We start from the raw sequence: 13,960 nt of genomic DNA on the forward strand, positions 1-13,960 counted from the left end.
CCTGCAACTATCGAAGCTCGAAACGATCAATCCAACTTGTCGCAACAATCTAAGCCATTTATCTCCATCTAAAGATGCTCCGTAAACGAAGAATCTAAACACTGCGAAATCTTTTATCGATAAAAATTCTCACTGGACAATTGAAGAAACCTGGTAAGGTTCTCTGACTAATTGATTGAGAACCAATAGAAATAAAAAGAGGATTTCCTTCACAACGCAAACGTCAGGATCGATGTGGACGTTGAAACGTCAGCCTTCGAGGGACGCCGAAATCATGGTATCAGAATTAGGGGGATTGGTATAATTAGCGTGGTTAAGGAGATTCCTTGCAATCAAGAGGGCTAGTAGGATAAAAAGGAAGGAAAAGAGTAGCTTGAGTCAGCGTGAAGCTTAAACGAAACCGATAAGGGTCGCTGTTGAAGCGATTCTCTTGAACCGGATGCATTAAAAGCATCTCGAGGATCCTCGTAAATGAAATAAAATTCGTCCTCGAACTCATTAGCAGTGGGGAGAGACCCAACTATTGCTCAAAAGGAATATTAATTTGCGAATAACTGTACTGTTCGAGGAAATTGAAGACAAATGTAAGTTACGTCGGGAACGAAGTTACTTAGAAGAAAGAAGCTTCCCTTTTATCGATACCTCGTAGCAATACAAGGAGTAACGTAAGAAATGGTGGAGGATTAAAATCTACTGGAATTACTCGCGAGCATGCCGTTCAATCGTCCTCCCCCGATCGGAGTTGGTTCGAAAACGAAGTAGAAGTCAGTGAAACAGAAGCAGAAATACGAACGAGAAGGTCGTGGTCGATAAATCTTGAAAAATGGCACCACCCATAGAGATATACGCATAGTTACACGGGAAAGCAAAGGGCGCCGGACCAAGAAGCTCGGTGACAAATTGACGAACTCAGCGAGAAAAAGAAGAAAAAAGGAAGCGGGAGAGCCGACAAGCTGATCCTGATTTACTGTTCGCAATGGTAAACGAGATATTCTACCTTCTCGTTTTTAATATCAAAAGACAAGCGACGGGGACACGGCTGAATAATTCATGTAATCCTTTGTTTGAGTCGTTGCTGTAAATTGATCCTCAAGGAGTATCTTCCTAGAAATATGTACACTCGATTGAGACGGGCCTATACATTATTCTTGGATCTCCTTCAGCTATTTTGAACCAGAAAGCAAACTTGCAACAGAAATTTTGTTAAGTTTTGTAAGATAGGAGAACCTTTTCCCATTTTCCAAGAATATATCGATCATGCAATTGTATTGCTTGTTATATCGCAAATAACTATCACAGAAAGCAGTTGTTCAGTCATCATCGGTTGTCTTCCTTCTGTTCTCATCATCCCCTCGCATTATACCCATGAAGGAAGAACTGACAAGAAAATCTCCTCGAATATCCGTGACTGGATAAAATGCAAAGACTTCCGACGAACAGGCGAAGGACTTTCTCATCGCTGGACATCGAACTGACAGGGATTTATCTATCCAAGGACGATCGATCAAGAGCTCCTCCGGAAAGGGTAAATAAGCACGCTTCTTCGGCACAGATGGGAAGGACCGAACGCTTCCGATTATGCAAATAAACGCAGTGAATCGGGGAAATGTTAACGAACCATTAAGGCGTCGCAAAAATCGACTGCCTTTGCCGAAGAATGATATTTCTGGGACGTGAGCGATATTGTTTCCTTAAGTCCACGACGATCCAAATCGTTCAACAATAATCGAAAGCTGCAACAATGAGCCAAGCTGGAGGATAACATATGTTACTTATCAAAACGAACAATTTCTATGTTTCAAACATAGAATTGTTTGAGAGGAGGAATCAACCTCGACCCCTTAAATCATCCTTTCTTTAAACTATCCATCATGGACTGTTCTTAATCTTGCTCACTGTGATTGTCATCGGTGACTGAATGGATATCAAACATTCAAGTGGTATCAAAGGAGAGTAAGCTATAATGTTTGAAGAGGTCTAGGAAGTATTTATAGCAAAGTTCATGAACATTTCAGACAACGTCCTCGAGTAGTCCCCTTATGAACGCTAACAATAAACAACGCGTCCTAGGGATTTCGAATTCTCTTTTCACTAAGACACACAGCGCCTCAGCCCTGCATCCACGATTTTCTCACCCTTGCTTTATTTTCTCTAACGAACCTCTGACGAACCTCTGACGAACACTCTCCAAAAAGAAGAGACATTTTTATACCATTGTAAATGCAATTTAACCACGCGCGCGTTCTCGATACAGACCATCAGTGTCGTCCGCGTGATAGATAACAGCCGTGGTGCATTTTCCCCAGCTTCAGCTCGCGTTAAGTGCCCGTTCCACAGAATTCGCGGTTGAACGCAATCGGTTGGAATCGAATCGACGCGAGGAATTCCTTTCGTTCGCGGGAAATCGATCTTTCACGATTTTCGTCCTGATCTGATTTTCGCTGGTTGCACTTGTCGCGAGGGAAGGTTACTCGTCGCGTGTCGCGATTTTCAAAGGTGTCTCGCGTGGGCACGCGTGTACGATGCGCGCGTCGCGATGCTCGGCCACCGACTGTCAGCTGCGTCGCGACGAGACGTCGGCGCGACGGCCGAACGCGTCCGAGGACGACCGAGGACGTCGAAACGACGCCCGGCGTCGTCGTCGAGGAGAGGCACGTTAACTCGACGAGCCATCGCGATCGAGAACTTCTGCGACCCCACCGTGAACGATCGGACGACTTCGCGGGGTCGAATCGGGCGCGCTGAACTAATCGAGGATGGGAGATCATGGTGACTAACCCCTTGCGGTCTTGCGTTCAATCTGATTCGATATTTGTACTTCGTTCTAGCATATATCATTTTTATTTTTATTTTAACAGGTTGAATGCCACGGGGGTCACCAGTGACCAGCACTTAACTTGGCTGTGACGCCATGGGGGCTATTGATGACCCCCGCCGAAATTAACATGCCAATCATGTTTATACGTTGTAAATTATCTATTGTAGATAATATTTCAACATTATATGTATCGCTAAATAGAAAGTTCATCGTGGCGCCACGAACGATCCCGGTAAAATTGGCGTGGTATTCAACCTGTTAAGAATTGAATAAATTATCTCTTTATTTTACTTTTATGCGAATTTACGTTCTCATATACAGGTTACATGTGGGACCCACTTAGGGAGTTGATTGTATGCATAAAAACAAGTCACATAAACAGATGTTTATTAGCTAGTTTAGTAGTTTTTGTTAATATGGGAGTATACAGGGTTGTGCTAAAATGAGTGGTTCATTAGGGGACACATGATGAAGTGTTGTACCAGTACACTGGTACACCATGAATAAGATCAACTATAAATCTGAGAATAATAGTTTACTCTAATAAAAATATAGGAGGTGTAAATCTAATTGATACGCGCACAGTGATAAAAGAGAACTTGGAATTTCCATAATAAATACCTATGTTTCACATTAATTTACTGATTTAAAACAAAGGGGTGCATTCCTAATACTAAAATAATGCATAAATTGTTTTTTTAACATTTCACATCTCTGATATTACTTTAAAAGCTATCGTAAATATGCATAGGGTTTTTTGAATAAATGCGTCATCATCTTTTCCGGGAAAAACAAGTTCTACAAAAAATTCTGTTTACCGCCTCTACTTCGAAATTATCAACAACAATATCAAATCAAAAGCGTATGTGGTATGCCATCCTTGTCCTGAATTCATGCTCAACCGTAGCTATTTTCATTCGACACTCATATTGCATAATATAGCTGAAATACTTCACCATATTCTTCAAAATCTTTCTATCTTCATACCATTGTTCTTTAACAGACTTATTTTTAGACTAGCGAGGAATATTCTCGAATAGGAAATGGAGCAATTTAGTCACGTGAAGGTAGAAGATGGATTCAAAATGATTTCATGTCCCTCTAGAAGATTTCGCTAGCAAAATTCAGAAGTGAACTATATTTCCCAAGTTTTGATGATGAGGATACTTATATTTTTACCCATAAGAAGGGAGAACATCTTTTTCGCTTCCAATAAAACTTTAAGGTTTGTACAACGGACCAATCTATCTCGCCAAGACATATTCCCCAAGTGTCGAAAACTTTTGTCCTTGTTACAAAGGAAGAAAAACAATGCTGATACCAATTTTTGACATTCTATAAAAATTTTCTTTCCGATTAACCTGGGGTAAGGACATTTAATATTTCTGAGCACGTAATATCGTCATTCATAATATTTTATGAAATAAATTCTGATATCTGGTTGCAATGAATTGAACAGGTAGCCAACTTTCTGTAAGAAGACGTGCTGTGTATTTTAATATTTTAAGATATTTTTTAAGCAATCTCAATCACAAAAATTAAATGAGTCTAAAATACTCATATTATCATAAATAATAAATACCTACATATGTATACGTAAATAAAATTTTAGAAGCTCTAAAATTCGTGATACATTCAATATTTCTCAGGTATAGATAATATAATGTATACTGTTTAGAAATATCAATTTTTGTATGCCTTATTCTTTTTTTGGAGGCTTCAAAAAAATTTGAAATTTCAACAATTCCAACCTGTTATACCTGCATAAACTATAAAGAGTTGCATTTTTATCTAAAATAAGCTATATGTATATTTAGACTATTTAAACAACTGTAATTTAAGTATAGGAATATTCTACAGATGCAGATACGCTGAGAGGTATTCCAATAATAAGCCAGGAGCAACTATGATACCTGACTTCAGAAATGAGACAAGAGGACCAGACAGACCGTGCAGACAAACGAACGAATCGATAGATGTGAAACTGTCAAGAGTATCCCTTAATTGCTAATTTCAGTCAATAATGAATAAGTTTCTCCACCCATACCGCAAGTTCACGCTGTAGTGGCTTTAATTTAGATAACAATCCTACAATACCTGTTAACCATCTCTTCATTACCCTATAAGGGTTGAATTATTCATTATACTGCAACGTTATATTAATACAATAGAGCACTGAACCGAGATGGAAAAGCAACTCATAAAAATCAATGATTTTCTGGAAGTAAAGGTAGTATAACTATTGGCAGTATAGCTGCTAGTAGTATAGCTACGCGTTAAGTCAGACTACTCGCCAAAGTTCGAACAATAGCTCACTCCTGAGCAAATCTAGTTAGAACGAACGCGTTGCGCTTCGACTTGCAAATGTATCTATGGAAACCAAAAGAAACTGCAATTTCGACAATAGAGTTTCACAGAGTTCCCCTCGACAATGTTTAATGCAATTCATGATCGAATGTAATCTGACGTGAAAACGCATTACGAAATCCAAATACTGAAATTTCTGAAAGTGTTTGTGAATTAAAGTGTCTTATGGAGAATTACAAGCTAAGAAGTAGGATAATTTTTAAAAACTTCTTTTGAGGACAAGTAAAATAATTTGTAATTGTAATTCTTGAAATAAGATGAAGAAGTAAACAAAATTCAAAGCACAATAGTCAGTTAGAAATAAAAAAAAGATATTTAGCAAATAAAAGAAGATTTTTGAGGTAAAGAAGGTGATATTAAAAACATTTTGATCGACTTTAAACTGTTAAATATTAATAATCCATCAATTTACCTCTTCACATGTTTAATATTTTCGACAAAAAATATTCAGCAGAGTAATCGATGAAATGTCAACTCAATGTTATTAAAGTAATATACAATATGTATACCTAAATTTTTATACAAAATAATTAAATTTTCCCTTTCATGTTGATATCACTACAAGAAGGAAAACAATGACACTCCCGATTTTTAATAAAATATGAAACTAGAATTCGTGCAACGTTTTCAAATTGGAGAGACGTGTCACGAAAATCGATCTGCGTGGGAATAAAATTTCCCAGAAGATTGCGCCCTTCTTTTTCATCCAGTACGTTCATTCCTGGCATCATATTTAACCTTCTACGCGGTTATCTCGAGAGACAGGTCTCCACGTCCATTATCCTGGCACTCTTCCCAAAATTTGGTGCAGAAAATCGCATCTCAGTTGGGGGCACAATAATAAGAGCATTCACTGGACACGAATCAATCCACTGTGGGCGATTTGAAGGCGAAATACCTGGACACTTCATCAACCGCAATGCGACAAAATCCTTGGACCGCTGAAATCTCAAAGCGCCGACATAACGAGTCGAAAAAGCTCCTCTACTTTGAAGTTGTGTAACGAATGTGAATAATAACATAGAATACTATTGTGGCCACTTTGGTGCAGAACAAATTTCGGTATCACTCTGTATAGTACTATAAAGAAAAACACTTCGCTATTCAATGTCTAATACACTTCTCATTTTTCATACCAGTTAAAATATTTCTACTAACATTACCCTTAATATTTGGCTTGGAAAATATTCATGAGTAACTTACAGAAATTAACAGACTGCAAAATTCTTCATTGTCTACATACTACTGTTAGTAATATTTCATTACAGATTTACAGTGATTTCACTATATTTTGTTACAGTATTAAAGCAACACAACCTGCAGGATTAATACTTCTTAAAACTTGATAGATATTCAAGCTTATTTAGCATAAATTGTTTTAAAGAAACATTGCAAGTTCAAAATATCAGTCAGTAATGACAGTCTTATGTTAACCAACTTGTTTATAACATAAAAGGAAGATATGTTAGAGGAAGCCTTAAAAAACAAGACTAAAACTCGAAAGTTTCATCGTTATCCTTAGGAAAGAAACCATCACGTGTACTCGTCGTATCTTTCAAAGGACCAATCAGCTCTAATTAAGAGACGCGAATGTCCTGGAGGAATAAAAGCGATTACACTTAGACAAGCGTAGAACGAGTCGAGTTAACAGGATCGTTAGCCATATTGCAACGATACCAAGAGCTTAGTTATTGCTGATTCGTGGGAAGAGGTCTCAAACTACAAACGGGCTAATTACACGACCGACCTGGAAATCGCCCCAACTTGAATAACGCCCTTTCATAGGTGGACCTAACGAGAAGCAGTTACCACGTTGGCACGTAAAGGTGAATTATTGTAACCAATTTGCGTTGTAGTGCTTATAGATATGAATGGACCAACAAATATTCGTGACACGTTAAACGTGATAAAGCTGTCTTGGGTAAATGTTTAAGTTTAAGGGGTTACATTATCCTCTTACCAAATTAGCAAACCAAAAAAAATGAAATTAACAAAACAAAAAATATGAAATTAGCGAAACGAAAAAAATGATAAATTAATTGAGAAGACTAATATCAAATTTCATAAAAGTCGATTAAAAGATAGTCAAAATATTACTAGCATCAGATCAAAAAGTATAGTTTCCAAAAAAATATTCTTTCTTTCTGTATTCTTCAGTCTATTTTCTGCTGTGTGTTCTGCTTTATAGACTTTTGCTTTAAACATCATATTTTTGTTATTAGTAGGAATTTCTCAATGTGACCTTTAGTATATTGTGTTAAAGCGCTCAACCTATCATTTCCTGACTTCCCATCAGATGAAAGCAGGAAAATTAAAACCTAGCAATGAATTCCAAGCGGTGATTTTTTCATTTTTTAAAATAAAATGTCTTTCTTCGTTAAGGTAAAAGTTATTACCATCATGTATTTAAAGCAAACGAATTAAATTCGATTAAAAAGCAAATGTTTCGATAAAATGTTCATTTTTCCACAGATTTCTTATACAAGATGCCATGAATACATTTATGAGGATTAAAATATTTATAGAGGTGATAGTGCAGCTCAAGTGGAACACGAAATTGCAAAACATTTGATTAAAGTTAATGTGTGAACACGCTGTGCTATTAATAACAAACGTATCAATATCATTACAATTTCTATAAATATAAGATATTCTAAAATATAGATATATTGAAGAATCACCATAGAAAAGAGAAAGTTTAACAAAGTTTCTTGTATCAACTGCAATTTTATTTTTATAAAATTTTGAAAATTCAAAATGTTTGTAGGAATGAGCATAGGCAATCTATACTTGTCCTAAATCAAAAACATTGGACCTACCCAATGCAGTAGCAGATATGTACATCTGCAAGACTCTTAAAGACCTTTCAAAGAATACAATCTCTTTAAGAGAGCACACAATCCAATTAATACAAAATATTTCACAACTCATAATGCTCAATTTAAAGTATTATTATTATCATTATTGTCACCGCCCCTTTAAATATTTCAATATATATTGATTATACTGTGTAGAAGAGCTAAAATCTTTGGGTTGCTTTTTTAGCCCCAGAGGGATAGCAATTTTTCGATAATTTTACCGCGATAACGATTCCTCATATCAATAATAACTCGCTTCAGAAGCTTCTGAACTGCTTGGCGAACGTGACTCTACCCCTCTCTTCTAAATTATTTCTTTGGCCACGACTGATAAGCAGTCAGTAAACCATAAGACGATTATATTCATGATTCAATTAATCGATGTGCGTAACAATATACTACAGAATATTAGTTTCATAGTTGATGGAATTTAACGCAACCATTTAAAATATCATTGTTAACCATAAAGTCTCATTTTTCTTATAACTAATGTAGCATACTGTAAAGAAATAATTAGAAGATCTATTAACACATTTGCATTTATTGCTGAGAATAGAAAACAGAAGCTAAGTATATATCAAAAAATTTTTTTACAAAAACACATTTGCACATCCAAATATGTGTATAAATAAGTATTTCAATCAATTTTTAGCACACTTTAAATGTGAACATTATACAATTTATTTTCAATTAAATTAATATAGATGACTCGTTGTAATATAACTTTTGTAGATATATACTAAAGAATATTCTACAATTGAGGGCTCACAACAAGAACTGCGTTTTATAAATTATACGATTTTTTTGAAAGTCAGTATTTTCGTGAATCAAAAATGAGACTCACAGCATAGTAGAATCTACACTATCAAAGACGTAAAATCAATGAAATTATTAAAGACAATTTAATCTATTCAAGAAAAATTAAAGTTGCTTATAGTGTTATAGTATTTTTTTACTTGCCCGAAAAAAGATAAAAATTAATAAAGGTCAGTTTTACAACGAGTCTCTCAATTTAATATGCGCAAATGAATTAAAATGCTTCGTGATTTGTGGGGTGACAAGCACCAGAAATGTGATCTATTATAAGTAGCACATTTGTGTTGTTGTCATCCATATTGTCTCACAGTTTTTCTTTTGTGCACTTACCTGCACTCTCGCCTGTCGGGTAGCTTTCTCCTTCCATTCTTTTTCTCGTAATGACAACCTTCTTCTTAGAACGATCCATCCTTGCCATTTCCTTGGCTATCGAGTTACTAATAGAAGATAATAACTATCACGAAGATCTGGAAGGAAAACAAAGTTTGATAAACATTAATACGACGTTAATGTTTATGTTCTTTATTTACAAAATAATAGAATATACATTTAATCCCGAAAATCTATTGCAAATTCGCGTTTAATATAAATCATGTCCATTTATATTTAATTATAATCAAATTGAGTCATGTAATTTTTAACCCCTTGATGACCATACCCGTGTTAACACGGGTACATTTTATAACCATTCCCTGCCGACCATGCGCAATCACGTGAAGCTTCTATGTTCAGTTAATGGTGAGTTGCGTGGCCGGCAGTTTAGAACTATCTGTCGTTTCAGATCGACAGCGAACATATGCTATTATGAAAAAATCTGGTCATTAAGGAGTTACTGAACCAATCAATGCAGCTCATTATTTCCTATAAAAGAGTACTAAGATATTTTTCCAAAAAAACATTAATTTAGAAGAAATTTTAATTTCAGTATTGCGAAAATGAAATTGCAAGTTTATAAAGTTTGTTTGTATAAACGCATAATTAATCGTGAAAATCATGGAATAATATAGATGACAAATTATTTGCTAGATAAAATTATAAATAGATATATCTAAAACATAATAAAAAGTATATACAATGCAATTTGTAAAGTATATCATAAAAGACGCTGATATATTTTATAAACTATTGCTAGTTTATAGATTCTTCTAAATAATTGCATGTATTCGAAGCAAAAATATAAAAGATATACCGTTTACTCTTCATATGCAGGCTACTCCTTTTTCAATAAAAAGAAAGAAATGTCACCAAAACGCAAGCGATGAGACTTGTCGTGAAACGTTCGAATGCTGCCATGACGCCATCTGGAGTGTTCATACGCCGGCAGTACTACGTGAATATTTACTGAAATTTTAATATTCAAATATAAAATATATACAATTTTTATCAAGTATTGTTATTAAAACAAAGATTAAACTAAAAATACGTAATTTAATATCATAGATTCAAGTAACATGTATGATAAAAAAATAACTACAGTCTGTACAATGCATCTATTATAAAGTTTAAACTTGAACGAAAAATGTTTGAACTTTGCCCAACGTCACATTTATTACTGATAAAGTAGAATGTTGATTTGTACACATTTATAGAAAATTTTATAATTTTGTTTAAGAATGTACAAAATATTAAAAATAAAGTACATAGAAAAAAATTTGTTTTTATTCTACTCTGTTGATATTCCACATTTAAGTATTATAATAGAATGTAAAATAAAATTGTATAGTATATGATATAATATGGACTCACAAAGTTGACATTTCAAATTCAAAGGAATGTGTAATACAATTTTTACTTATTGAAAGATCATTTTCCAAAATTAAAGGTTTACGAGAATACTCTTACAAGTTTTTTTTGTAACTGGAAGAAGAGCGGAACAAACCAGTTTTGAGAATAAATCTCGAGTAGGTCTGGGTTAGGTAACAACGATCACGATTCATACCTTTTTGGTACCGTCGTATCCACTCGTAAACCTTCTGCTTCGTAATTTATTAAACTTGATTTATAAAGAAACATCCCATATTCGAATGACTAATGAGAAATAATATACCTCAATAGCCCTCTATCGTGAACTAGATTGACTAATTAATCAATGGACCACAGCACCATCTAAAGTTTCACGTAACCAATGATCACAAATCCAATTAAATTGTATAAACTTAAACATAGATTTATCTATTTAATTTTAGTAGATTTCTAAGATAAAAGAAGTCAAGGAAGACAAGAAAGTAATAAATTAGTCATTAAAAATTATATTTTTATAATTTACTGTCCTACAAAGAAGAGATTGATGTTTTCAGGAAAGCATCTATCTTCAGACGAATGGCGAGATGATCTGCATGAAATTCTACGATGACTAAGCAAATTTTTCCTAAAAGCGTAAAAGGTAGAGAAAAGTCAAAACTTCCGTGGTTACTGGACGTTGGAACTTGAGAAGTTCTACCGAAAAGGTATTTATGGAAGGAAAGCGATCTATAAAAATGGTACGTAACTTTCTCGCTAATCCTCTGGCGTATGTTTATCTAATTCATTCCATGTCTTTTCGAAACATATAAATGAGATGCAAAATGCATCAACTACTGATTATGGATTATCATGACATGTGTAATCTTATAAATATTAAATTTATCACAATTTAACATCACAGTTTGATACTCATATTAAACCAGAATGACATGAGCCAGTGAACAAAATATCTACAATCCACTAACTAAAATATTTGTTTATTGTTACTTTGTAATAGGTGACAAATAAACGAAGATTTTTATTTAAAAAGAAAAGAAATTTCTATAATACAGATATCAACCATTTAATGCTTACTTATATAGAAAAGAGTATTTTACATATCAAAATTTTTTGTGTATAGGATCCGCTATCACCTGGGCCGTGTTTAGATATTAGTGATGATGAGCTAGTAACAATATCGGTAAGAGATTTGAACAGACAACTAAAATTACGTGGATTGTCACGAGAAGAAATAGTTCGTATGAAACAACGCAGACGTACACTAAAGAACAGAGGATATGCTGCAAGTTGTCGAATCAAAAGAATCGAGCAAAAGGATGAATTAGAATCAGAGAAAACGCAGGAGTATCGTGATATGGAAACCATGCAAGAGGACAATAATCGTATGAGGGTTGAAATAGAATCTTGGCATTCTAAGTATCAGGCACTGAAGAAATTTGCAGCAGAGAACAAGATTCACATTCCACCTGAACTAGAAACCATATAAAATACTTGCAGTATATTTAATTGTATATTGCACAGTAGTGGAACTATTGGATTTTAAATAATCCAACACAAATCTGTAACCCATGATTATAATGCAATATGAAAGGAACCAAATTGTTGGTGTTTCTGGACATTGAGAGAGCGCATTCCCAGTTGGGAAAGTTTCCTTATTGGAGTAATAATTATCACGTGCTTTGAGATGTGAAAGAAAAAAAGAAGTTACTTATACCCAAAGTTATTCTATGAGTGTATATAAAATTTTTATTTGTATCAAAAACTAAATGTTTTGATATGTGATATTCATTTATACATAGTAACTATCGTTCATTTATAAAATACTTTCATCAAGTTTTCACATTATATTACAAACATGAAAAATTATGAAGTATATTTATTATAAAACTTATGTACTTTTGCTTTCAGTACATAATAAAAATATTAGCTTGCTAACTACATATATATTAATTGAATTACCTAGCAATCTATACTTCTGTTTACGTGTTATATGTTCTGGAAAAGTAAAGTTTTCTGGAAAGCACATCAGTCTGCACACTTCTCTAGGTGTAAAATATCGTAATCTTAATCCTCCTAATATTTCTGATATTTCTGGTGATTGTTCACTGTATTTGTTTGCTTCTGAAAACTTTTGTGTAATCACTTCCTCTGAATATGGACAGTAAACAGATCCAGTACCTTCTACATAATGAGCATAAGCTTTTGTAAAACAGCAAGAGCCATTACTTTGTGATGTCCGTATATCCAATAATGAGGCTCTTTTCTGCAACAACTTTTTTGGTATCAGATATTCTGATTCTTCCACATTTTCTAAAATATTTTCTAAATTATAAGACTTTTTGATGATTTCAGAGTCACAGGTGGAACTTTCTTCTACTAGTAAAGCATGTTTACTTTTTGGTAAAAGTTTCAAAGTGTTTTCTGGCAAATTAAAATGCGATGCAAGATGATCAAAGCAAAATTTCAAATTTTTTCTCTTAGCAAGTAAATAATATCTGTATCTAGTATTTGGAATACCAAATTGACATGGACTTATAATTAATTCTTTATAGTGAAATCCAGATTCATTCAGACATTTCAATACTACATTTCTCATTTCTGAGTTCTCAAATCCTTTTACATTTTCAAGTAATATATATTTTAATGTTTTTATTTGTGAGATTAATTCAAGAACATGAAATAATGATATAGATCTATTATCTGATATATCCTTTTGGAGTCCTATTCTTGTATATGGTTGACATGGGGGACTCATTAATATAGTGTCTATATCTAAAGCATTTATCTCTTCTACAGAAATTGATTGAATATTACGATTTATAAGTAAAACATTTGGAAAGTTGTGTTTGTACACATCATTTGCAACTGTATTTATATCGACTGCTGCAACAACATTACCTTTAATGCTGCTCTCTGAAAATGTAGAATTTTTACCATTGTAGTTTCATATTTTATCATAAATTTAATAACAGTTTCTATGACATTCCAGATTTAATAATATGTACCATATTGAGAAATATAGGTTAAGATTTCTTTAACTACCTTAAATAGTTATACAACAATATCTCACCTTGAAGTGCATAATGCATTCCACCTATACCACTATATAATTCTAACACTCTCATTACTACTGATTTACAGATTTTTTTTAAATACGTTTGTACCCTGTCATATATCTCATTAATTGTCTACAAACTGATCTATTATTGAATTGTATGAGAGTGTTGTTCGTTTCTGTCTTTAAATATTTAGTGATATATGTGAATATAATTTTAACAAAATCTGACAATTTATAAGCAAGTGTATTTCTTCATCAATGCTTGACACGCTTTCTGATATCCAAACTTTACAAATAATG

At 33.7% G+C, this 13,960-nt stretch overlaps 2 protein-coding genes across 2 annotated transcripts; one reads left to right on the forward strand and one right to left on the reverse strand.

The window, feature by feature from the left end:
* Nucleotides 1–10,982: 10,982 nt before the first annotated feature.
* On the forward strand, nucleotides 10,983–12,540 carry Maf-s (MAF bZIP transcription factor K). The gene is made up of 3 exons (XM_076379424.1): nucleotides 10,983–11,084; nucleotides 11,157–11,339; nucleotides 11,723–12,540. The coding sequence occupies exons 2-3, from the start codon at nucleotides 11,313–11,315 to the stop codon at nucleotides 12,086–12,088; spliced, it is 393 nt and encodes a 130-aa protein (XP_076235539.1). The 5' UTR covers nucleotides 10,983–11,084; nucleotides 11,157–11,312; the 3' UTR covers nucleotides 12,089–12,540.
* Mt2 (tRNA (cytosine(38)-C(5))-methyltransferase) lies at nucleotides 12,491–13,952 on the reverse strand. Its single transcript, XM_076379423.1, has 2 exons — nucleotides 13,673–13,952; nucleotides 12,491–13,515 (listed from the first exon to the last, which is right to left on the reverse strand). The coding sequence occupies exons 1-2, from the start codon at nucleotides 13,725–13,727 to the stop codon at nucleotides 12,491–12,493; spliced, it is 1,080 nt and encodes a 359-aa protein (XP_076235538.1). The 5' UTR covers nucleotides 13,728–13,952.
* Between the last annotated feature and the right edge of the window lie 8 nt (nucleotides 13,953–13,960).

This window comes from Calliopsis andreniformis, chromosome 5, assembly GCF_051401765.1.
Source record: "Calliopsis andreniformis isolate RMS-2024a chromosome 5, iyCalAndr_principal, whole genome shotgun sequence".
NCBI lineage: Eukaryota > Metazoa > Arthropoda > Insecta > Hymenoptera > Andrenidae > Calliopsis > Calliopsis andreniformis.